Here is a 26,467-nt window from a genome sequence, read left to right as displayed (position 1 = left end):
GCTACGACACTGGGCAGCGGACATGGCCTCTAAGCAAAGGTTGGTGAAGTTGCCTTTTCAAGGACTTCTCCTATTTGGTGAGGAGTTGGAGAAAATTGTGAAAGGCCTGGGTGATCCAAAACCCCAGCGCTTGCCCGAAGATAGGCAGAGGCCTTCCTCTAAGGGCCAGGCGGTCCACTCCTCGTACAGACCTCGTTTCCGTGAAGCTAGAAGGTACCGCCCGGGGCGTTCTGCTGGGTTCACTTCACGTGCCCGTGGTCAGCAGAGGAACTCCTTTCGCTCGGACAAGCGTTCCGCAGCTGGTGGCTCAAGACCAGGAGTTCAGGGGCGACCCTCTCAATGATGGTGCGCCGGCCCTCTCCTCGATGCCTGTCATCGGAGGACGGCTTTCCCTCTTTGTCGAGGAGTGGGCCAAGATTTCCTCAGATCAGTGGGTTCTGGACCTGATCAGAGATGGATACAGAATGGAATTCAACGCCCCAGTAAGAGACGTGTTTGTGGAGTCCCGATGCGGTTCTGCTGTCAAACGGGCGGCGGTGGAGGAGACTTTACAAGGTCTGATTCAGTTAGGGGCAGTGACCCCGGTGCCTCCCGCCGAGCAAGGCTGTGGCCGATACTCCATCTACTTTGTGGTGCCGCGAAAAGGTGGGTCCTTTCGCCCTATTCTGGACTTAAAAGAAGTGAACAAGTCCCTGAGAGTGCGGCATTTCCACATGGAATCCCTGCGCTCCGTCATTGCGGCGGTCCAGCCAGGAGAGTTTCTCACGTCTCTAGACCTGAAAGAAGCTTACTTGCACATACCGATTTGGCCCCCGCACCAGAAGTTTCTGAGGTTTGCGGTGTTGGGAAAACATTTCCAGTTCAGGGCCTTGCCTTTTGGCCTCGCCACAGCTTCCCGAACCTTTTCGAAGGTAATGGTGGTAGTAGCTGCTTTTCTCAGGCGAGAAGGTATCAGGGTTCACCCGTACCTAGACGACTGGCTCATCAGAGCAGACTCTGCAACAGAGAGCTTACAAGCTACAGCCAGAGTGGTCTCAGTACTGCAATCTCTAGGCTGGGTCGTCAATATGGCCAAAAGTCACCTGACCCCTTCACAATCTCTAGAGTTTTTGGGGGCCAGGTTCGACACAGTCTCGGGCTATGTGTTCCTACCCGAGCTAAGGCGGTGCAAGCTTCAGAATCAGGTCCGTCTGCTCCTGAGGATGCCCCGCCCGCGAGCTTGGGACATTGTCCAGCTGCTGGGATCGATGACAGCCACGATGGAAGTGGTACCCTGGGCGAGAGCGCACCTGAGACCTCTACAGTATTCCCTACTCCGGAGATGGTCTCCTATTTCTCAGGATTACCAATGCAGACTTACTTGGCTCCCTGCGGCCCGACTCAGCATGGAGTGGTGGCTCTCGGACAGCATGCTGCGGCGTGGAATGCCGCTGACGCTCCCCGTTTGGTGCCTAGTGGTAACAGATGCCAGCCTGAAGGGCTGGGGCGCACATTGCAAGGGGAAGCATGCCCAGGGTCTATGGACACCCGAGGAGTCGGAGTGGTCCATCAACCGCCTAGAGTTGAAAGCGGTGTTTCAGGCGCTTCTGGCCTTTCAAGTGACCCTGGAAGGATTGGCTATCAGAGTGATGTCGGACAACACGACAACGGTGGCCTATATAAATCGACAAGGCGGAACAAGGTGCAGAGCACTAGCCGCGCAGGCCGAACTGATTTGCCACTGGGCCGAGCTGCATCTTCAGTGTCTGTCGGCAGCTCATATTGCAGGTCAGAGCAATGTGCAGGCCGATTATCTGAGCAGGCATCAGATCGATCCAGCAGAATGGAATCTGGCAGACGAAGTATTCCTGCAGATCTGTGCCAAATGGGGCAAGCCCGTGATGGATCTAATGGCGACAAGTGCCAATACCAAAGTCCCGTGCTTCCTCAGCAGACGGAGAGATCCTTGCTCGGCGGGGTTGGATGCCTTGGCTCAACCCTGGCCTCCGGGTCTACTTTATGTGTTTCCCCCATGGCCCTTGATAGGGCACCTGCTCTTGCGGATTCGGCTGCACCCAGGAGAAGTGGTCCTCATCGCCCCGGATTGGCCAAGGAGACCTTGGTATGCAGACCTCCGACAGATGCTCCTGGAGGCTCCTCTGCCGTTACCTGTGGTACCGAACCTGTTGACTCAGGGACCGGTAGCCATGGAGGACGCCGGCCGCTTTGGTCTTACGGCATGGCTATTGAGAGGGCGCAATTGAGGGATAAAGGTTATTCCAATAAAGTTATTTCCACTCTCCTGCAAGCGGTCCACTTCCGTGGCTTATGCCAGGATTTGGTGCCTGTTTGAGTCTTGGTGTGCTTCCAGAGCCATTGCTCCAATGCGGGCTCCTGTCTCGCCGATTCTGGACTTTTTGCAGGAAGGTGTACAAAAAGGCTTGGCCTATAATTCCCTGCGGGTGCAGGTGGCAGCGTTGGCCTCCCTTCATGGTAAGGTGGAAGGCGTGTCTTTGGCTGCTCACCCAGATGTGGCACGGTTTAGAGGGGTGCTTCGGCTCCGACCTCCAGTGCGAGCACCCTGTCCAGCTTGGAACCTGGGGCTAGTTTTGAAAACCCTGCAGGCATCTCCTTTTGAGCCGCTTCGGTGAGCATCGGAGAAAGATTTGACACTGAAGGCCGTTTTTCTGGTGGCCATTACCTCGGTGAGACGGGTGTCAGAGCTCCAGGCGCTGTCCTGTAGAGACCCATTTCTGCAATTTTCAGAGTCCGGAGTCACAGTTCGGACCGTGCCTTCCTTTATGCCTAAGGTGGTTTCAGCCTTTCACCTAAACCAGCCTATTTTCTTGCTCTCTTTTTCAGAGGAAGAGTTTCCAGAATCTTTTGGGCAGCTGCACCTTTTGGATGTGCGCAGGACTCTGCTGCAGTATCTGCGAGTTACTAACTCTTTCAGGACTTCTGATCATCTGTTTGTTTTGCTATCCGGTTCTCGCAGAGGGTCTCCAGCGTCTAAAGCCACTATTGCCCGCTGGCTCAAAGAAACTATCTTTTTAGCTTATCTGCTGGCCGGCAGGGTTCCGCCTGTAGCCTTTAAGGCGCATTCTACTAGAGCGATTTCTTCCTCTTGGGCTGAAACGGGAGCACTCTCTCTTCAAGAGATATGCAGTGCAGCAACATGGGCTTCTAAGCTCTCCTTTGCCCGACATTACAGGCTGGATGTGGCTGCCAGGAGGGATGCGCGTTTTGGTGCACAAGTGCTAGCGCGTGGTGTGGCTTGTTCCCACCCTATCTAGGGATTACTTTGTTGCATCCCATACGTAATGGCTTCATCTGCTTGATGACAAGGAAGGGAAAATTAGGTTCTTACCTTGGTAATTTTCTTTCCTTTAGTCATAGCAGATGAAGCCATGAGCCCTCCCTGTGTGATTGTCTGTATGCTGTGAATCTGTTTTTCAGGTTCTGTTCTAATTTCCTGAAGTTCCTTCCTTGGGAGAAAGTTGGAAAACAATCTTCAGGATTCATGTTCAGTTTAAATTTAGGAGGATGTGTTCATTCCCTCCAGCATGTTTTTTTGGAGGATGTGTTGATTCTCTCCAGGAGGCGCGTGTGTTCCCCTCCAGTTCTATAAATAGGAGGATGAGTTCATTCCCTCCAGTGTGTTGGAGGATGTGTGATTCCCTCCAGGAGGCGCGTGTGTTCCCCTCCACTTATACAATAAGGAGGATGAGTTTATTCCCTCCAGGAGGATGTGCATTCCTCCTTTATGAGTTCATACCCTTGTGATGGGCCATCGTTCGCTGTGAGGAAAGCTCTTGTGATTCCCATTGCGGTTTGCCATACTGCTTTGGAAGCTTCAAATACTGAAGAGGCAGTGGAGCTAGCTGGCAAGAGGGCACTGTGAAAGTTTGAGTGCTCTCTATCTCCCCTGCGGTGATGGACATAACCCATACGTAATGGCTTCATCTGCTATGACTAAGGAAGAAAATTACCAAGGTAAGAACCTAATTTTCCCATACTGCAAACCTCCCAACTGTATTCCCAGCACTGTCCGCTTTATTTACTTCAAACATCCTTCAATTTTTCACAATAATAATCATTTGTATTTCTAGACCCTTTCTAATTTTATCTCAGAGTGGTTGCAATCTAAGGGGTTCTTTTACTAAAGCTTAGCATACACTAACGGACATTAGCATACACTAAGTGCCATAGGTATAAAAAAGACATGTAGTATTTAGCACATGCTAATGTCTGTTAGCTCACACTAAGCCTTATTAAAAGGACCTCCTAAGTCAGTGCTTGAGGCAACAAAAATAAAATTGACTTTCCCAATTGAGAGAAGTAAGGTTTAAAACCTAGTTTCTCTGATGTCAACCACTAGGCCCTTTTTTGCAGACACTTGTATTGGTAGGTGATTCCAAATATCTGCCATCTTTTGAGTAAAGATCTGCCCTCTAGCCTCATATCATGATCTCTTGTCATTAAAATTCCTTTTTTTTGTATGTGGTTGATTGTAGCCTTTGTGGCTAAATGAAATAATTTTGGTATGGTACATAGCAGAAAGATGCTGAATTTAATGCAAGTTCTGCTTACCTTACCTTTCAGATTCTGCGTTCTTTGTTTTTTGCATCTTTTGCTCACTGTCTGCCCCCCCCCCCCCCCCCCCCCTTCTAGGGCAGGGTATACCGGGCTTTGGGATCTCCAAGTTGGGAAACCTATCTCCAGTCATTGGTGGCTAAATTTTTAACTTCTCATTGATTTCCATTGAAGTGATTGGAAAGTTAGAAACTTTATCTATGGAGGTAAAATATAGATCCAGTGTTGAACAGCTTTTATACTTTTCTGATTAAGCTTTAGCACCGTTTGCTGCACTGGAAATTATTCCATATGCAGCCCATAAGGTATGTATTTTATATGCTGATTAATGCTAAAGTGATTGCAGTTACCTGGTTAGTGCAGATGTTTTGCTGTAAAACTCTTGGATCATGGGAGGTAATCTAAGCATTATAAAAAAAATATCAAAGCTAAATCAGAAGTAAAGTACTGTATTAAGCTTGGCATGATTTATTGCATTGTGGCTAGCTTTCAAAGGCCATGCTGCTTTCAGGTCAGTACAATTAATCCAGTAAAAAGTGCATTACCTATAACTTGTTCCACCTTTATTCTAGTATGGTGGAATTCAGAAAGATACTATCTATAAAAAAAAAAGTCTAATCATATTAAATGTGTATTACCTGATTGACAATTTTGTATATCAAAATTCTATTTTGATTTAAGTGAAAAATAGATTTTACTAAGGAACTTATTTTGCTAAACTCTAAAAACAAATAACCTCTGTGAAGAATTAGATCTCATTCTCCGAGGACAAGAGGCTGCTTGTTCTCACTGATGGGTGCGACCACGGCAGCCCCTCCAATCGGAAACTTCACTAGCAAAGGCCTTTGCTAGTCCTCGCGCGCCCATGGCTCGTGTTCGTCAGTCTTCTTTTGTCCGCGCTCGGTATAGTCTGTTTGCGCGTTCGCGCCCCTTAAGTTGACCCTCGTGTGTCTTTTGACTTTCGCTTTTGAAAAAAAAAAAAAAAAAAAGGGATTTCGGGAAAAGGGCCTTTCGGTCTTTTCCCTTTCCCGTATTTCTAGTTTTGGCCCCGTTAAGTTTTCTTTCGTTTTTCGGGGTAGGACCTTTTGAGGCCTCGGGTCGAGTTTTTTCTCCCCCTCTTTTTGGTGCCTTACCGCAATTACGAGTTTTGATTTCGCCGGCGTGATTTTTCCGCCCATGTCATCGAAGTCTCCCAGCAGCTTCAAGAAGTGCACTCAGTGCGCCCGGGTAATCTCGCTCACTGACAGGCACGCGTCGTGTCTTCAGTGTCTGGGGCTGGGCACCGCCGCAGGCCTGTAGTCTTTGCGCCCTTTTACAGAAAAGGACTCAGGTAGTGAGATTAGCCCAGTGGAACGTTTTGTTCTCTGGCTCTTCGTTGGCATCGGCACCAGGAGTATCGAGTGCGTCAACGTCGACAGCGTCAAGACCTCCGCCCTCGGCCCGCAACGTATCGAGGCATCGACCCTCTGCATCGTCGGGGCCGAGACATCGGAAGGCTGCGTCGGCCGTCGGTGGTACCGGGGACCTCCACTAGTGCTGATGTCGTCGGACGGTGGTGCTTCGACTGGAGTGCAGGTGAGGACTGTCCATTCCCCTGCTGGTGCGGTGAGCCTTCGGGTGGGTCTCCCCCTACCTGAGGGCTCCTGCGGTACAGCCCCCCCCCCCCCCCCCCCCCCCCCCCGAGACCGACCTTCTGCGGCCTCGGCCCCGAGGAAGCGACGGCTGGATTCTACGTCCTCGTCGATACCGGGAAGCTCCGGTGACATGCTTCGTTTGAAAAAGTCAAAGAAGCATCGACACCGGTCTCCTTCCCGCCGTCGGTAACGAGAGCTCTGGGTCGCCGAGGGAGTCGGCACCTAGTAGGCATCGGCACCGGGAGGACCGCTCAACCCTCTGTTCAGGAGGTGTCGATGCGCTCCACCTTGGACAGCCCGGAACAGCCTCCACACCCGGAACAGACTCTGACTTCGACACCTGCAATCGGCTTCCATGTCTTTCTCCACAGCCGCTCTGCACGAGAGTCCTCCGGGCCATTCTCCCAGAGATCCTGGAAGAGCTGGTTGCGCCCTTCCCCTCGGTACCGGGGGTGCTTGCGCCACCGGTACCGTCGAGAGTGAGGCGCCGGCTGTCCCCTTGCCCGGGGGGAGGTCTCCGACATCGGTGCCGCTTGCGGTACCGACTGCGGTCGCCTCCCAGGAAGGCTCCCCGACGACGTCGGCGGAGGGAGCTTCGCCGGTGCGGGCGAGGGAGTCTACCTCTCGACGCTCACACGGAGTCGAGCCGGGCACGGCTTCAGACACAGGTTCGTGAACTTGTGTCTGATACCGATGGTGAGGCCTCGTGGGAGGAGGAGGAGGACATCAGATATTTCTCTGACGAGGAGTCTGATGGCCTTCCTTCTGATCCCACTCCCTCCCCTGAAAGGCAGCTTTCTCCTCCCAAGAGTCTGTCTTTTGTGGCCTTTGTCCGGGAGATGTCTACGGCCATCCCCTTCCCGGTGGTTGTGGAGGACGAGCCCAGGGCTGAAATGTTTGAGCTCCTGGACTATCCTTCTCCACCTAAGGAAGCGTCCACAGTACCCATGCATCATGTCCTAAAAAAGACATTGCTGGCGAACTGGACCAAGCCTCTAACTAATCCCCACATTCCCAAGAAGATCGAGTCCCAGTACCAGATCCATGGGGACCCAGAGCTGATGCGCACTCAGTTGCCTCATGACTGGAGTTGTGGATTTGGCCCTAAAGAAGGCTAAGTGTTCTAGGGAGCATGCTTCGGCGCCCCCGGGCAAAGACTCTAGAACCTTAGACTCCTTTGGGAGGAAGGCCTACTATTCCTCTATGCTCGTGGCCAAAATTCAGTCTTACCAGCTCTACACGAGCATACACATGCGGAACAATGTGCGGCAGTTGGCGGGCTTAGTGGTCAAGCTCCCTCCTGAGCAAGCCAAGCCATTTCAGGAGGTGGTCAGGCAGCTGAAGGCGTGCAGAAAATTCCTGGCCAGAGGGGTGTATGACACCTTTGATATTGCGTCCAGGGCCGCTGCTCAAGGTGTGGTGATGCGCAGACTCTCATGGCTGCGTGCCTCCGACCTGGAGAATAGGATCCAGCATCGGATTGCGGACTCGCCTTGCCGTGTGGACAATATTTTTGGAGAGAAGGTCGAACAGGTGATAGAGCAGCTCAACCAGCGGGATACCGTTTTCGACAAGTTCTCCCGCCGGCAGCCTTCAGCTTCTACCTCCACAGGTAGACGTTTTTATGGGGGAAGGAAGACTGTTCCCTACTCTTCTGGTAAGCGTAGGTACAATCCTCCTTCTCGACAGCCTGCGGCCCAGGCTAAGCCCCAGCGCGCTCGCTCTCGTCAGCAGCGTGCGCCTCAGCAAGGCCCCTCGGCTCCCCAGCAAAAGCAAGGGACGAGCTTTTGACTGGCTCCAGCAGAGCATAGCCGACATCAACGTGTCAGTGCCGGGCGATCTGCTGGTCGGAGGGAGGTTGAAAGTTTTTCACCAAAGGTGGCCTCTCATAACCTCCGATCAGTGGGTTCTTCAAATAGTCCGGCAAGGATACACCCTCAATTTGGCCTCCAAACCTCCAAATTGTCCACCGGGAGCTCAGTCTTACAGCTTCCAGCACAAGCAGGTACTTGCAGAGGAACTCTCCGCCCTTCTCAGCGCCAATGCGGTCGAGCCCGTGCCATCCGGGCAAGAAGGGCTGGGATTCTATTCCAGGTACTTCCTTGTGGAAAAGAAGACAGGGGGGATGCGTCCCATCCTAGACCTAAGGGCCCTGAACAAATATCTGGTCAAGGAAAAGTTCAGGATGCTTTCCCTGGGCACCCTTCTTCCCATGATTCAGGAAAACGACTGGCTATGCTCTCTGGACTTGAAGGACGCCTACACGCACATCCCGATACTGCCAGCTCACAGACAGTATCTGCGATTTCAGCTGGGCACACGTCACTTCCAGTACTGTGTGCTACCCTTTGGGCTCGCCTCTGCGCCCAGAGTGTTCACGAAGTGTCTGGCTGTGGTAGCAGTGGCACTTCGCAGGCTGGGAGTACACGTGTTCCCTTATCTCGACGATTGGCTGGTAAAGAACACATCCGAGGCAGGAGCTCTACAGTCCATGCAGATGACTTATTGGCCTCCTGGAGCTACTGGGGTTTGTGATAAATTATCCAAAGTCCCATCTTCTCCCAGTACAGAGACTCGAATTCATAGGAGCTCTGCTGGATTCTCGGACGGCTCGTGCCTATCTCCCAGAGACGAGAGCCAACAACTTGTTGTCCCTCGTCTCGCGGGTGCGAGCGTCCCAGCAGATCACAGCTCGGCAGATGTTGAGATTGCTGGGCCACATGGCCTCCACAGTTCATGTGACTCCCATGGCCCGCCTTCATATGCGATCTGCTCAATGGACCCTAGCTTCCCAGTGGTTTCAGGCTGCTGGGGATCTAGAAGACGTGATTCACCTGTCCACGAGTTTTCTCAAATCCCTGTATTGGTGGACGATTTGGTCCAATTTGACTCTGGGACGTCCTTTCCAAATTCCTCAACCACAAAAAGTGCTGACTACAGATGCATCTCTCCTGGGGTGGGGAGCTCATGTCGATGGGCTTCACACCCAGGGAAGCTGGTCCCTCCAGGAACGCGATCTGCAGATCAATCTCCTGGAGTTACGAGCGGTCTGGAACGCTCTGAAGGCTTTCAGAGTTCGGCTGTCCCACCAAATTATCCAAATTCAGACAGACAACCAGGTTGCCATGTATTACATCAACAAGCAGGGGGGCACCGGATCTCGCGCCCTGTGTCAGGAAGCCGTCAGCATTTGGCTCTGGGCTCGCCGTCACGGCATGGTGCTCCAAGCCACATACCTGGCAGGCATAAACAACAGTCTGGCCGACAGACTGAGCAGGATTATGCAACCTCACGAGTGGTCGCTCAACTCCCGAGTAGTGCGCCAGATCTTCCAGGTGTGGGGCACCCCCTTGGTAGATCTCTTTGCATCTCGAGCCAACCACAAAGTCCCTCAGTTCTGTTCCAGGCTTCAGGCCCACGGCAGACTGGCATCGGATGCCTTTCTCCTGGACTGGGGGGAAGGTCTGCTGTATGCTTATCCTCCCATATCTCTGGTCGGGAAGACTTTGTTGAAACTCAAGCAAGACCGAGGCACCATGATTCTGAAAGCTCCTTTTTGGCCGCGTCAGATCTGGTTCCCTCTTCTTCTGGAGTTATCCTCCGAAGAACCGTGGAGATTGGAGTGTTTTCCGACCCTCATCACACAGGACGAAGGGGCGCTTCTGCATCCCAGCCTCCAGTCTCTGGCTCTCACGGCCTGGATGTTGAGAGCGTAGACTTTGCCTCTTTGGGTCTGTCAGAGGGTGTCTCCCGCATCTTGCTTGCTTCCAGGAAAGATTCCACTAAGAGGAGTTACTTCTTTCTATGGAGGAGGTTTGCCGTCTGGTGTGACAGCAAGGCCCTAGATCCTCGCTCTTGTCCTACACAGACCCTGCTTGAATACCTTCTGCACTTGTCTGAGTCTGGTCTCAAGACCAACTCTGTAAGGGTTCACCTTAGTGCAATCAGTGCATACCATTACCGTGTGGAAGGTAAGCCGATCTCAGGACAGCCTTTAGTTGTTCGCTTCATGAGAGGTTTGCTTTTGTCAAAGCCCCCTGTCAAACCTCCTACAGTGTCATGGGATCTCAATGTCGTTCTCACCCAGCTGATGAAACCTCCTTTTGAGCCACTGAACTCCTGCCATCTGAAGTACTTGACCTGGAAGGTCATTTTCTTGGTGGCAGTTACTTCAGCGCGTAGAGTCAGTGAGCTTCAGGCCCTGGTAGCCCAGGCCCCTTACACCAAATTTCATCATAACAGAGTAGTCCTCCGCACTCACCCTAAGTTCTTGCCAAAGGTTGTGTCGGAGTTCCATCTGAACCAGTCAATTGTCTTGCCAACATTCTTTCCCCGTCCTCATTCCTGCCCTGCTGAACGTCAGCTGCACACATTGGACTGCAAGAGAGCATTGGCCTTCTATCTGGAGCGGACACAGCCCAACAGACAGTCTGCCCAATTGTTTGTTTCTTTTGATCCCAACAGGAGGGGAGTGGCTGTGGGGAAATGCACCATATCCAATTGGCTAGCAGATTGCATTTCTTTCACTTACGCCCAGGCTGGGCTGGCTCTAGAGGGTCATGTCACGGCTCATAATGTTAGAGCCATGGCAGCGTCGGTAGCCCACTTGAAGTCAGCCACTATTGAAGAGATTTGCAAAGCTGCGACGTGGTCATCTGTCCACACATTCACATCTCATTACTGCCTGCAGCAGGATACCCGACGCGACAGTCGGTTCGGGCAGTCAGTGCTTCAGAATCTGTTCGGGGTTTAGAATCCAACTCCACCCCCCTAGGCCCATTTTTATTCTGTTCCAGGCTACACTCTCAGTTAGTTGGATAATTGTTAGGTCAATCTCAGTTATGTCCTCACCGTTGCGAGGCCCAATTGACCATGTTTGTTGTTTTGAGTGAGCCTGGGGGCTAGGGATACCCCATCAGTGAGAACAAGCAGCCTGCTTGTCCTCGGAGAAAGCGAATGCTACATACCTGTAGAAGGTATTCTCCGAGGACAGCAGGCTGATTGTTCTCACAAACCCGCCCGCCTCCCCTTTGGAGTTGTGTCTTCCCTTGTTTTGTCTTGCTACATATGGGACTGACGAACACGAGCCGGTTCGGGCGGGAAGACGGCCGCGCATGGGCGCGTGAGGACTAGCAAAGTCCTTTGCTAGTGAAGTTTCCGATTGGAGGGGCTGCCGTGGACGTCACCCATCAGTGAGAACAATCAGCCTGCTGTCCTCGGAGAATACCTTCTACAGGTATGTAGCATTCGCTTTAACTCTGTCCCTTGCATACTTCATAAAGAGACTACGGTAACTAATATTAATACAGAATGGAACATTCCCCAGCTTTTAAAAATAGCATTCATGAATTTTTACATTTGTATATATGTAGATGAAGTTGTACCAGTTGCCCTTCCCATCAAATAGTGCACATTTTAAATCACGACAAAATTGATTTTTTTTTTCATTAACTTGAGCAGTCTTATCAGACTCCATTTTTAAGTGGATTGTTTTTTTGCATAGATACAACTTTTGTTTATTTGCAACCAGGGTTGTAGCCAGACCTCACAGTGGGATAGGGCCAGAGCCCCAGGCTGGGGTCACATTTTGAGTGCTGCCCCCCCCCCCCCCCCCCACCGCCTCGCTTCCTTGCCGCTTCCCCTCACCGCCTCGTTGCTCCCCCCTCAAAAATAAATACCTTTCCCCAACCCCCGCCAGCCAAAGCCTTCTTCAGCGCCGGCCGCATTTGCTGCTCTTCTTTCCTTTTGCTCCTGTCCAAGCTGACACTCCTCAGTTTCACGTAAAGGAGCGTTGGTGTACACAGGAGGAGCGAGAAGAAAGAAGAGTAGGGCAGGCAGTGAATGCGGCTGCGCCAGAGACCGGCGCTATAGGCGGCTTTGGCTGGCGGGAGTTGGGGACCCCCGCCAGCCAAACCATGGGCCCGGACAAAATGGCCCCCGTGGCCCCCTATAGCTACGCCACTCTTTGCAACATAATATATTATAATACACCTGTGGGAGGTACATTTTAACCCTGCTGCCTTTGAGCTGTTTAATAAAGTTACACGTTTTGTCGCTGTAGGTGGTGGGAAGATGACATCTGGAGGCTGGCGATTGTACTAGAGGCATACAATACATGGATATGAGAAATAGTTCATTGGCTGTAAATATGAATGTTTATTATACAAAGTAAAGATGACATCCAGAACACAGTTCACTTGGTTAGCATGTGTTTCGTGCCTAACTTTGGGCGCGAATGCTTACACCTGTCAAAAGCTGATGTAAATACTTGTCTCCAGCTGAAGCAGCTAGGTGCGCAAATGCCGGTATTCTATAACTTGGCGCCTAATTTATAGGAACACCCCTGACCCGATCATGCCCCTCTCATGGCCACACTCCTTTTGGAATTGTGCACTAGGAAATTTAGGTACACTTATTTACAGTATCACTGTATTTGTTTACACCGGAGTCTGCAAATGCCTCTCTGGTACTATGTAAGCCAAATTGAGCCTACAAATAGGTGGGAAAATGTGGGATACAAATGTAACAAATCAATATAATAGGGCACAGAGCAGAACTGCATACAAGTCCTAATTGTTGCTTATTTTATTTATTTATTTATGCATTCTTGTATCCCTCTGCTAACCAAAACAGGTTTTGGTTCAAAGTGGCTTACAATTTACAGTTAGGTGAAAATTACTATTATTGCTTACAGTTAGAAAGTAGAAAGGACATTGCTATCTTGTAGAAAGAACGTTGATAGTTTATGTAATTGACTTTGGAGATTTTGAGGTAGGTTTTCTGTTCTTTTATGAATTGAAGATAGTTGGTGATTCCTCTTGTTCCTTTAGTATTGAGTTCTTGTTAACACCAATTATTGATAACACTTAATTGGCTAATTAGTTTGTGTACGGATCTGGGATCCATGCCTAACTTTGGGCAACCAATGCAGAATCCACAGGTATGTGTGACTGCAGTTACAGATGTCACTTAATTGTGCAACAGCTCAGCTTAGCATACATTTGTGATTTTTAAAAATTTGTAATTTTTTAATTTTTTGTTTTTAAGGTGTTCACCTTTACTACGTGGGAGGAGAGGTCTATGCTGAGTGTCTTAGTGACAGCAGCATATTTGTGCAGAGCAGGAACTGCAACTACCACCATGGCTTTCACCCTACAACTGTGTGTAAAATTCCTAGTGGGTGCAGTCTGAAGATTTTTAACAACCAAGAATTTGCTCAGCTTTTAGCACAATCCGTCAACCATGGCTTTGAAGCTGTGTATGAACTTACCAAAATGTGCACCATCCGAATGAGCTTTGTGAAGGTAAGTCTGGATTACAACATTTAGGTTTACTCTGCAGGTTGCAAAAATTATTATAGTCATGGTCCTCAGGAAATTACGGGAGTACACATAATTAGCATGTCATTTTAAAATAAATAGACTGTTGTTAAAATGCACACCCAAGCTGGCTTACTGAAAACAGCTAATTCCTTTTCCCCCATGATGCTAGCAGCACTACAGTACTGCAAGCCAAGCGCCTCTCCCATCATATCCGGTCAGATTTCCACCAGTGGGCGCCGTTGAGCAAAACTCTGGGAGAGAATTCAAATTAAGGAATCTGTAACTCAAATAGAGCTTTGGCACTGGGTACCCTGCTGGTGTTTAAGAACTAGTAACTAGAATATGGAACTTGTTTTCATTGGTGTTGATGCTGATGTGCGTGGAACACATATATATGTATGATACTTTAGCTTCATGTTTTCACTTCTGTTATGTTTTCATATATGTGTCTGATGGTGTTCAAATCCCATCACAGGTTACTGGATTCTTTTACATGTGGTTGTGCAACTAGTTTGTTTACTACTTGATGAATTGCTTTTTTTTAATAATTAAATCAAAACGATTTACAAAATAGTTAAAAACATTTGAAAAAGAAAAAACAAAACACCAAAAATAAACAGGAAAGAAACCAATCACACTGAAGAACAGTAAAAACATACCTGCATAACTACTGCACGCTCTTCAGGCTCAACTACTGCAATTGCTGAAACACATTAATTTTTTGAGAAAAAATAAATTTTAGAGCAACTTTTAAGTTTTTTTAACAAAGGCTGTGCTCCTGCACACAAAGGAAAGCTATTCCACCGAAACAGGGCTATAAAATAAAAGGCACTTTTTTTGTAACTTCATAGTATGCCTGTCTAAGGTTAGATAGAACAAGTCTACGATCATTGAGCGAGAGCAGGCAGCGGGCCGGATCATGGGGAATGAGTCAGTGATTCCAAATAATCAGGTAAACCTGTGTGAATTGCTTTATGAGCCAAAGAAATAAGCTTGAATTGGATCCTGAAGTGTACAGGAAAACAGTGCAACTTCAGCGGAAGAGGAGTAACATGATCAGAACGCCTTGCATGGCATAATAAATGGGTTGCTGTATTTTGAAGAGTCTGAAGATGTTTTTTTGCAATATTTGGGAGATCAGCATAAATCTCATTACAGTAATCCAACTGAGAACAAACAAAAGCATGAAACAGAGTATGTAGGCCTCCTTTTACCAAGCTGTGGCAAAAGGGGGCCTGCACTTGCGTCAGCATTTGTTTTTGACATGTACCGAGGCCCTCTTTTACCACAGTGGGTAAAAGGTAAGTCTTTATTTTTTTGAGGGAATGAGGGAGCACTTACCGCTACCCATTGAGGTGGCGGTAAGGGCTCCCGCGGTAACTGGACAGCATGCAGCACTGCCCGATTACTGCCGGGTACCCGGATATAATAGGGTGCTGGGGTAGCCCAGTGGTACTTCCTTTTTAGCGAGTGGTAAGCCCGTGCTGTAAAAGGGGCCCATAATGCCTTAAAGTCTAGAATGCTCCTTGCTGATTTTATTCTCCGGAGAGCGTAAAAGCCCCGCTTTTGTATTGTAGTGGACCAGGGTCCAGATGAATTTCTGTACTATTAAGCAACACTGGCTCACACTTGAATGGTTGGCTCGTGCACTATGTAACAAGGTCACTTTTTTGTATTTTCACCATCTTGAATCAAGGGTAGGAAGGGATGGTTCAAATTTTGTCAACGTAATCAAATTTAGAACAAAAAGCAAAAATCATAACACGGGGTGTTTTACAAACTTTAAGCCACAGGTTGCACAGTAAAAAGTTCAGCAATCTGCATACCTTAGATTACAAAAGCATCTTCAGTTTTACTCCAAGAATCTGTTACCTGGCAATCCATTACAAATCTTTACTTTAAGAAAAATATATATATATAAAAAAAAATCACCACCACTACCACCATTGTTTTCACAAGGTTACACTGTGAATACAGAGCAAACAGGATTATGGAAGATGCTTTTAGACTGGCTTTATCCCTGGCTCATAGTTGCCTGCTGCTCACTAACTTTGTTCTGAGGATTGAGTCAAAGAAAGGAGATCTAAGCAAGTGAGTTATTAGTTTCTTGTTCCTATATTCTGCCCAGTAACTCTTCTAGATGTTGGGCTTCAATTTTCTGCATCAGAAAAGCTGCACAGTGGCCTACTTCTACACAATCGTTTCTCTGGAAACTGCTGAACACACACCAAGGGGCCGATGCAAAAAAAGCAGCCATTAAATACAGGTGCCGCTGGAAAAGTTACTGAGTCACCAACAGAGGACAAAGGGGATTGCATGCAAATGAGATGCACATATCCCCCTGTGTGTGTGCATCAGTCGCCCCCTGTGTGCATCAGTCGCTGTTCAAGCTTTTTGGTCTTAAATTATTAATTATGGCTTAAGCCTTTGTTGAGTTTTGTTTTGTGTTCTGATTTTGTTTTATTGTAATCTGCCTAGTAATGTGCGGGCTAGAAATGTTTTAAATAAAATGTGCTTCTCCCAGCTCTGAAAATATTGAGGCTGAGGAGCACCTCTTGAAGATTTTTGAAAATTGAGGCAGTGCATGGGGTAGAAGCTGACTGGCTTTGTTCAGTCCAGCAGGTTTTTTTCTTTTCTCCTTGGATGTTGCCAGCTGTCCTCCATGATGTGGCTGAAAGATTCCTAAAGCAGGTAATAAGTCTCAGACTTCACAACCAAGCTTGCGTGGCTTCTTGAACCCAGGGTATCGGTCTGACAGGGCTTGGATATGTCTTATCATGCATATTCATTTAAAGAACCCCTTCTCTAAATCACATAGTTCCACAAGTATTTCCAAGCATTACCCAACATAGTCATGATGATGTTCTGAAGCAGAAGAAACCTGCCACCTCTGCTGCCTTCTAGCATAGACCAGCCATGCATCTGTACTATGGACAGCATAGACACATCTCTGGCATAGATAGCTATTCCTGGCCAGAACTCAATCCTTTTGCTATGTCTTCAGTACAGTGGCTCTGTGCAAGGAGTCCATCCAGATCCACTCTTCAAATGAAAAGCTAAAGCGACTAACCCCCACTCCAGTCCTAGGTACAATGCTAGGTGAGGAGCTGTTCTTTGGTTTATTGCCACTACCAGAGCAACCTTACTCATTCTACAAAGAATGTGCAGTATTGTTTTGTTTTGTTTTTTTTTAATGATTGAAAGAGTTGCTGTACAACACTGGATTCCCAATATCCAGTTCTTTCAGAATTCATATGAAGGTTGCTTCACATCAAATATTTTTTAAGAAGTCTCCTATCCCTTGAGACCCGAGTGTCATCTTTTTGTCTCCTATGAAACTACTATTTCTTTGTATTTTGAGCATCTAACCTGGAACGTTGCCATTTTCATGTAAGTCAGTAAACTTCAAAGCTTACTCACATGTGAACCCTACACTCAGTGTCATAATAAAATAGTACTGCAAATTCATTTTAAATTCCTATGCAGAGTAGATCCCTTTTCATTTTTAATGAAAAGGGAACGAGGAAGGGTTTTGGATTTAGTTAACATCTATTTTTTTGTTGTTGTTTAGCAGTACCTCAGCATGAGTTACATACAGGTACAATAGATATTTTTCCTGTCCCTGGAGGGCTTACATTCTAAATTTGCACCTTAGGCAATGAAGGATTGACTTACCCAAGATTGAACTTGACCTCCTTGGTTCCTGGTTTGCCACCCGCAGTTTATCCTAAACTGCATAAGCATGCTTGCTTGAAGTCCCTTCGAACTCTGGACTGCAAATGGGCTTTTGCCTAGTTAACCTTGTAAAAAGAGCAGAATCTATTGGAAAGTCTGCTCATTTGTTTTCTCCTTTGACTCCAACTGGCTTGGCATTTTGGTAGCGAATGGCACGTTAGCCAGTTGGCTAGCATTATGCATGCAGGTCATATGAGCAGACTAGTATCTGTCAAGCCAATCCTGTCAAACTTCATCAAAACCACTGTGACTAATTGTAGCTCTATTGAAATCTGCTTCACTGGAAGGCATAAAGCAGCTACCTGTCTCTTGCTTCACCACTTGAACCTCAAAAATTATGACTTCGGTTGAGTTGTACTCGCCAACCTATCCTTGTAACCTATGCAACTCTCACATCATCTGTTGAGTAGGCAGCTAGTGATAGTTGAACAAGTCATTAGTTACCAGTGCTGAACTTGTCACCCCCTTGTGTACCTGATTAATTCTACTCAGTGGAAAACACTTGTTACAAGTAAACAAGTTTGTTTTACCTTTCATAGTCCTTTTTTAAAAATATAGCCTAGAGCCTTGGCCTTTACTTACAGTTCACAGGGGCTGTCTACAGGTCATTTTCAGGATGCCTCTAATAAATATACATGAGACAGATTTGTATACAGTGGAAGTAGTGAGCATGCTAATTTCTCCTGAAAACCTGATCAGTTGGTGGTCCGCCAAGGACTGAAGGTGAAGATCTCAAGGGCCTAAAGTAAAGGTTGTGATTTTCTATTTTTCTCATAATTGCAGTAAAATTCACTTCTCATCTAATCTGCAATTTATGTACCGCACAAATCCCAGTAAGAGGTTCAAGTTGTCTTTACAATATAAGAAGCTGCTCAAAAGCAGGAAGAACAAATTAGGAGAAAACAATGAGAATTTAAAATTTATCAAATAGAAAAGTCTTCAACTTCTTGCATATAATTCGATTCTAAATGGGCTAACATTGGTCGAGAATTCCACTCAGCAATAGCATGAGAAGAAAACAGAGAATTCATCTGGAGCTTGAACCTTATGTTTTGAAAAGCTGGGCACCTCAATAAATTGTCCCGAATTCTAGAAGAATTATAAAAGCAATAAGAAAATAATTGGATCAGCACTTCAGAAGAGTTCCCATACATCACTTTAAAAAACAAACCAAACTGTTTTAAGGATAGCACATGCTCGAACACAAAACTACAATGCAATTCTCTGAGATGACCAGAACCACTTTCAGATTTCCTTAATCGAAAAATCAGACGCACTGCTGTATTCTGTATAAGCTGAAGTTTGACAAGCAATTTGTTATTCAAGCCTACATATAAAGAATTACAATAATCCAGATTAGATATTGCCAACATCTGGAAAGTGTGATCTTCGAAAATAAGATCATTGACGCATACGAAAAAAAGATTTCTTCCAAATTTGATTGATCTGAGCTTCAAAGCTCAAAGAAGAATCCAAAATAATGTTCATAACGATGTTAGTCATGTGGTAAAAGTAAATTGTAGCCTTGAATTAGGAGCAGATCTTCCATTACTTTAAAGGTTTCTTCTGAATAACAGTCATCTGTAAAGACACAAATGTTATTGCTGATATATCAGGGCATTTGAAAAAGTTACACTAAACTTTACTATAGTTTTCTGCATGAGAAATAATTCCAAGTGTAGCTCATAGGCATGTGTTTTCTATTCCAGTTTGACTAAGATTAGCAAAGTGTTTTTCTTCCTTGATAATACTAGATTTTTATGTGTGTGTGAGCTAAACATTTGTTACACGGGACGTAATTCTAACGTGCAAAAATGTAGCACTAAACCATAAATAATCTAGTGCTCTTAAGTTTAGGGCAGTTTATTATACCAGTTTATTTGCATTTTTTTCTTAAGCACTGATGTTACTAATTCCAGTAAAAAACTCATTGCACATGTAGTTTACAAGGCTAAAATACACACTTTTCTTTCTTGTTCATGTGCATTTGTGTTCCTTTTCAAGGGATGGGGAGCAGAATATCATCGACAAGATGTGACGAGCACACCATGCTGGATTGAAATTCACCTTCATGGACCCCTCCAGTGGCTGGATAAAGTACTTACACAAATGGGTTCACCTCTTAATCCAATCTCATCTGTTTCATAGTACCAAAGAAGCATTATCCTCCAGCATCTTTTCTGAACTGCTTTGATACTGGAGATTATGGCTAACGTGAGCTGATTGAAGAACAGTTGCATTGACACTCTAGTTTCCACCCCCCCCCCCCCCCCCCCCCCCCCACACTACTTTTAATCAGTTTGGTTGAATTTTTTTAATTGTGTTTTTTTTTTCCCTTTTGCAATTAGAATTGATCACAACACTAAAAATTTTAGACCTCAGTAAAAACAACTCTTAACAAATGCTAAATGTGTTTTATTTTTTAATGGTTTCATCAACATTTGTCTTAACTGGAAACATCTGCTACAGTATTTAGGTCAGGTAGAAAATATTTTGACACTTTTAGGGGTCTGTTTACGAAGCAATTCTAGTGGCTGTCCATTCATTCAAAGTGAATGGGCCGTGTCAGCACTAGCAAACAGACAGCCGCTAGGACTGCTTAGTAAATCGGGGCGTGCGTTAGAAATTAAAGGTTATATATTCAGAAGCAGTGAATTTGGCACTGTACAAAGTTCACTCGAAGACTCAAGAGGGTCTTTTACTAAGGTGCACTCTTGTTTTTGTAAATGTTAAGAGATGCCAATGCATTCCTATGGGCGTCTCTAATGTTTAGCGCGCCCACAATTTTAGTGCGCACTAAAAACGTGAGCACGCCTTAGTAAAAGATGCCTACAGTCTTTTCAGCTGTTCAAGAGTCAGAAGATGACATACATTTTTTTTTTTTTGAAGGGGACAACGACAAACAGAATTGGCAGTGGCAACCTTATGACTTTATTCATTAAACAAAGAACTTCGGGCTGTAAAATTTGTAAAGCTATATTTAGTCTGTGGCTTAGCAGTGTAAAAGTCTGAAAAATGCTATTAATTAGATATAATTATCACACAAGAACAGCATTTCGTGTTTGCAGTTTTGCCTTTGTTCTAAAAAGTGGAAAGGAAGGTCTTCAATCAAGTTGAAGATGTACCTTCTTTTGGGACTTGGACACAACTTACAAAGGCCTTTTCCCCATTCTGTATCTGTGATGGGGAGAGATCTAGTAAATCAGGCCCTTTAATGCAGATGTAATGGCTTTTGAGCACTAAAGGTTCCTTGAACTAACGTGCTTACTGCAGCAAAAAAAGAGCTTATCACAGGGCGCCTTCAGGCATCCCATGATACTTTTTGCATGTGTGTGCGCTACCCATGTGCTAAAAAACTTTTTAGCTCTGGGGGCAGAGAGTGGGCACGTTCTGTGCTAATCTGTTAGCTCAGCTACATTGCTACGCACTAACTGATTAACGCATGGTTAGCGTGTGAGCACTTGCTTCCTACCTAATGGGTGGCAGTTGGGGGCTCACGTGCTAATGGGGAAATTAGCATGTGGTATAAACTAAACCAAAAAATAGGGTAGAGCCCTCTATAATCAATATATATAAATAAATAAATCTTGAGAGTTCTCTAGTGGTCTGACTCCAGCAAGTTTATGCTACAGGAAGAAAAAGCCTCTCGAAGCTCAACAATTGCTAAAAGCGAGACGAGCAGGGCCGGCTTCATCATTGGCTTTAAAAAAAAGGCATTAAAAAATCTCCTGATAAACTTGAACTGTTTTACTCTATGTTGTGGGACAATACTTAGCTATATAACTGCGAACATATATATTACTCAAAACTCTATTCCACAGTAGCAGTGTGAAGAGTTACTTAACTTCAAGCCGGTCTTCCTGTTCTCCTCTTATTCAAACTAACGGACCGTGACCTACGGTGGCCAGCGTTTCGTCGCCTGCTTCAGGGTTCGCTGGTCAAATTTAAAGGAACTTTTGAGAAGAGATATGCAAGGCTCTCTCTATTCTTTAAATTTGACTGGTGAACCCTGAAGCAGGTGACGAAACGCTGGCCACCGTAGGTCGTGGTCCGTTAGTTTGAATAAGAGGAGAACAGGAAGACCGGCTTGAAGTTAAGTAACTCTTCACACTGCTACTGTGGAATAGAGTTTTGAGTAATATATATGTTGGCAGTTATATAGCTAAGTATTGTCCCACAACATAGAGTAAAACAGTTCAAGTTTATCAGGAGATTTTTGATGCCTTTTTTTAAAGCGACTTTTGAGCTTCATGAGGCTTTTTCCTCCTGTAGCACAAACTTGCTGGAGTCAGACCTCTAGAGGACTTCCATGTGGCCATTAATGGGGAAAATAGAAAAATTGCCCATTTTATCCTGGCAGTAAAAGTGCCTCAGCGTAAGGGACTGACCCGCGTTAGGACATGCTAAGGCCGCTTTTTATCGCAATTTGGTAAAAGAGCCCCTATGTCCTCCTTCAGCTGAAAGCAAGGTGACCTAAATGTGAAGTTGTCCAAATGAAAGTGCACTGCCGAAGCAAATCCTGTTACTTTATTCATATTCACGTTGGGTCAGGTTAAACTTAGCTTTTTAGCCAGTAATCTTGTTTTGACCTTGCGATCTGAATCACCTGTGTCCACGCTTTTTATATCCTCTCATATTTTAATGTAAATAATGACAGTTTTGTAATTCTTTCGTAACAGCATCTAATTTTATGGAGGGGTTTTGTGTTAAATTTTTGTTTGCTTTTAGCTTAAGTTTTTACCTATAATGTAATCTGTTGCCAGAGCAGTTACATTTGTTGTTTGTGAAGGCATATGAGAGGAGATTCTATATATGGTGCCTAAAAAAAATCAGCGCTGAAATCGGTGCCTACTAAATGTATTCTGTAGAATATATTGATATTTCACCGCCGATATCTGCGCGCATCCATTTACGCCAACAAAAACCTGGTGTAAATCTCCGTGCATAGATTTAGGCGCACTAGGCCATATTCTATAACTAGGTGCCTAAATTTCAGAGCGTCCATGAAACGCCCATTTCCCCACCTATAATCACGCCCCTTTTGCCTCTGCACGTTAGAAGTTCGGTGCACATCATTACAGAATGTGCATAGCGAGTTGTGCGCCTAAATTCTAATCGGTGCTAATTAGTGCTCATTATTGCTTGTTAAGTGCTGTTATCAGCGCTCATTAGCTTTTTAAGCCAGTTAAGTTACGCGCATTGTTATAGAATCTGTGCCAATTTCAGCGCCTAAATCTAAGCGCACTATATAGAATCCGGGGCATGACGCTAAAAAAACCCATAAATAGTATTGTCAGCTCAGAGACAGTATTGTTATTTCTAATTGTTATTTACTATGTTAAACAAGTGCTTCAATTGATTACAATCTCCAGACGATTGACTACTACTAAAAAAACGTTGGTGAGCCTGTCCTACCTGCATGTGCAAGATATGAAAGCTGTGTGTCCTGCTATAGAATGCGCTTTTACTGCAACTCTTAGATTTTTAACCATGTCCAAGTTACTTCTTTCAGAGGGTAATCTAATTGTTGGACTGGTGGTTATAGAAATCGGTTCTTCTCAAACTTTATTTTATTATACAGCACTCACTTGTTTGCTTGATCTTCATAGTACATCAATCCAAATTTTTGTAGTGGTCGGCTGAATCGCGACAGCTTTAGAAGGACATGTGGCTAATTGTTTTGGTGGGGATGCGGTGCAGCTCTTAAACTTCTCACACACTGCTTGATCCTTACATCCCACTCTTGCCACTGCTATCTTCTCCCATACCTGTCCTTCACCTGTACTGTCTTTCTCACACCTGTCATCGTCTTCTTCTAGACTGCCAAAAAGAGGAGTTTTTCCTACTACTGCATCATCTTTCTCCATCAACATGCTGCAGTCTGAGGTTTCAATGCATAATGCCAGTAGATCCTACAAAACTATAGAGCCCCACACATTAAGTCTTCAAAGTGAATTTGGTTGGCGAAGGAGGCAGGCCAGGCGTGAAATGCTGCCCTCTCGTTTGCGGCTTCAGGTTGGGAGTTTGTTGGGAGGGGTCTGCCTGGGGCTATTGCTATTAGATACTGAACTGAAAATATTATGGAATATCAGGGTCCATGTTTTAAAGTACTGCTATAAGCTGTAAAGCAGAACTATAAAATGTAAGCAGTGTTTGTTTTTCCTAAGCATTGACAATTTTAGGCAAATTCCAGTGGTAGTGTTATAAGAGGAGCCAGCCATTTAAAAAACAAAATTATTTAAATTGTGGAGGTTTCTAAAGTTATTAAAATTCTCTCTGTCTTCTCTTTCGTCATTCAGTGTAAAAGAAACCTGAATTGCCTGGTACCTGTAGTTGAGAGAAAATAAATCCTTTGAAAAGACCGCATGTTTTTACTTGCTATTAGCATGTCCACACATAATAATGCATTAAAGAACAATATAGTAAAGACAATTGACATGGCTAGAACTAAGTTTTCAGGCAAAAAAGATTTAAAAAAAACCCAACAAAAACTTGCAAGTCAGTTCTCTAAGAATTTCATTTCCTACCAATTCAAAAGGGAAAAAAATCATAGGAAAAAATGTGGAAACAAACTTATACAAAAATCTGTTGTGTGGTTTATGGCCGGTCCTTATTTTTTTACTTTTTCAAGCAAAGGTTTTACATAGAATCTCTGCTAACAAGCAAGTTGTTTCAGCTATACTCTTAGTGGATGGTGCTGAGATGGGCTAATTCTCAGCTCAAAGGTTTTTCTAAGCATTTGTGGAAGTTCTCTTGCAACTTCTTATCTCTGCAAGACCCTTCGCTCTTTCTTTTCTTTCATCCATTCTTGCAATTTGACATGATTCTGGTGTTCTTTAGCTCCTGGGAAGATTTTTTTCTTGTGTATTTTTTGTTGTTGTTTTCTCTTTACCTGCATTCCTTGATTCTTCTTGGTATTTACATTCAATATTTTTTAACAAAATATAATAATAATAATTATTATTATTATTTGATGCCACTGATCTTCTCAGTGTTAGAGAGATTGGTGAACAGGTTCAAAAGATGGAAAAATGTCTGTTACCAATCTCTGGTGGATGTTATTTCTTAACCTGACTATTTACTTTTGTGATTCTGCCGGGTACTTGTGTCTTGGATTGGCCACTGTTGGAAACAGGATTGACTTAGTTTGTCCCAGTATTGCAATGCTTATGTACTTGTAGGCATGAGGACTTGTGTGCTACTGAGGCTGGCTCTGAGTTGCGTATTCTACAAAAACAAAAGGGTGCTTTTTATGAACTTTGATATAGGTGCCATTTTATAGAATTACCCCCATATGTTTGTGCGGCCTGTTTGCTACTGCTTATATTGTAATAAATGCAAAAAAAACTCTCCTTTTCAAAGGATAATAATGTTTGTTTATTGCTGTGGTTAGTCATTATTAAAAGATGTACTTTTTATTTTCTTTAAACTGCTCAGTTTTTTTCTGTCATACAGATGGATGGCTTCATCCACCTTTCCAGCAAAGAACTGAAGACTCATGAAACGTTTCTTAGTTTTTCTATTGTTACTAATCTCTCTTTGCTCAGGTTTTAGTGCTCTGGGCAGTAAAGCTGTAAAGATTTTCTTCTCTTGTTTCTTTTCATAGTGTCTTTTTCCCCTTAGGCAGATTTATTTAGAGGTGTAGTTATGAACGAAGGTTGCTGTTAATATGTGTTATTTTACTACAACTCATGAGACCTAATTACTAATAACGGGGGTTAACAGTAAAGTAACATGACATAACAATAGCCCTCATTGATAATTCCTTCCCCCTTAGTGTCTTTGTATTTTTTCTTTCTCCTCATCTCTGCCTGCAGGCTCTTCTTACAGTGATTTCTGATATACTGCTTTATTGTGGACTCTGCTTCTTTCCAGCTTTTGGTTTTAATCACAGAGTTAACTCTATGTCTGAAAAGAAAGTTAGCAACCTCAGGAAGTGCTCAGACCACCATTGGATTGTTATGCTGAGAGGCATTATCACTTCAGACCTGTGTCGTACAGCAGTTCCACCTCATTCTGGAAGGGATTCGCTGACTTAAGAACATTAAGTTGAATTCTTTTCACAGCTGGCTCAAAGCATGGGGTATGAAAATGATCCTGTTCATCCAAATTTTGGTTTCTTTTTGCTCCGAAAAGCCATCTAATTGTATAACAGACTCTCACTCATGATCAAGCTAGGTTGACCTTAGTAGGGTATTTCAAGACCTATAAAATCAAGGTCATAACTCTGTCAGTGGCCAGTCTGAGATGTTCCAAAGCTGTTCCACTGCTCCAGCTATGAAACATGAGTCACTTTGTGAAACCAAGATGGCACCAACCTGAGTTGGCCAATGGCTGCTGGTCTCAAGCTTTCTTTCTTTTTTAATTTTTATTTTTTTTTAATTATTATCTATAAAAGTTTGACTCCACATTGCAAAGGGAAGGCGAGGAGCTTTCCCCTCTGAGCATGTTGTTCCATGGGAACATACAATGGAGAGGGTCAAAGTACACAGCACAAGCAGTCCAAAAGAAGCACAAAGGGCTCTCAAGAATGGAACAAGTACTCTTTTATTGATGACCTGACACAGGCTGTGTTTTGGTGTAACCTAGCGCCTGCCTCAGTAGTCAATTCAACCAAGCAATGCTAAATACTTGAGTAATTGCTCACAGTGCAGTAAATCATCTAAGTAATAATCCACACTTACTGAAGACAGAAACAGTTCTTGGTGCCTAGCAGAACACTGAGGGTTTGAAATGGGGTTCCCCATAAGAGGCTCTATAACCTAATATTGGTCAATTTGTGCTTTGTAAGTACTTGATACTCTCCCTTCTTTGCAGACATTTGATGTCTGGATTGGGCACCTCTACTTGATATCTGCCGCATTAACAGAGCCATGTGTTGAGGAGATTGGCTGGTGTTGCTTAGCCCAGGCATGGGGAGCACTCTTTGCCCATCCAACTTAGGATTGTGCCAGGGCAGGATGCCAAGAAGATTGCCAGTAAGCTGATTTCTTTGGTGGTGCTCGAGGTGGAAGCAGGAGGGATGCAAGATCTACTCCTCCTGTATGCTGAAGACACAAGCAGGGTGCCTACAATTAGGCACTCAGAGGGCCTGGTAAGAGCCCATTCTATAAAGGAATGTAGGTGTAACTGTGTATGTACATGCTAAATTTAGGTGTGACTGTAGTTGCACATAATAATGTCTACTGTTGGTCACATTATTAT

General features: G+C 45.1%; 1 protein-coding gene across 3 annotated transcripts in view; it reads left to right on the top strand.

Moving 5' to 3' along the window:
• Positions 1–19,535, top strand: part of SMAD5 (SMAD family member 5) — a 60,549-nt gene extending 41,014 nt beyond the window's left edge. For all 3 annotated transcript variants that reach the window (XM_030211117.1, XM_030211119.1, XM_030211118.1), the window contains exons 6-7: positions 13,254–13,510; positions 19,268–19,535. In XM_030211117.1, the coding sequence (XP_030066977.1) occupies positions 13,254–13,510; positions 19,268–19,411 (401 nt within the window). In that variant the 3' untranslated portion in view covers positions 19,412–19,535. The remainder of the gene's footprint in view (positions 1–13,253; positions 13,511–19,267) is intronic.
• Positions 19,536–26,467: the final 6,932 nt, after the last annotated feature.

Source organism: Microcaecilia unicolor, chromosome 8 (assembly GCF_901765095.1).
Source record: "Microcaecilia unicolor chromosome 8, aMicUni1.1, whole genome shotgun sequence".
Taxonomy (NCBI): domain Eukaryota; kingdom Metazoa; phylum Chordata; class Amphibia; order Gymnophiona; family Siphonopidae; genus Microcaecilia; species Microcaecilia unicolor.
The sequence above is the reverse complement of the archived record's forward strand: the minus strand, read 5'-3'. Positions and strand labels throughout refer to the sequence as shown.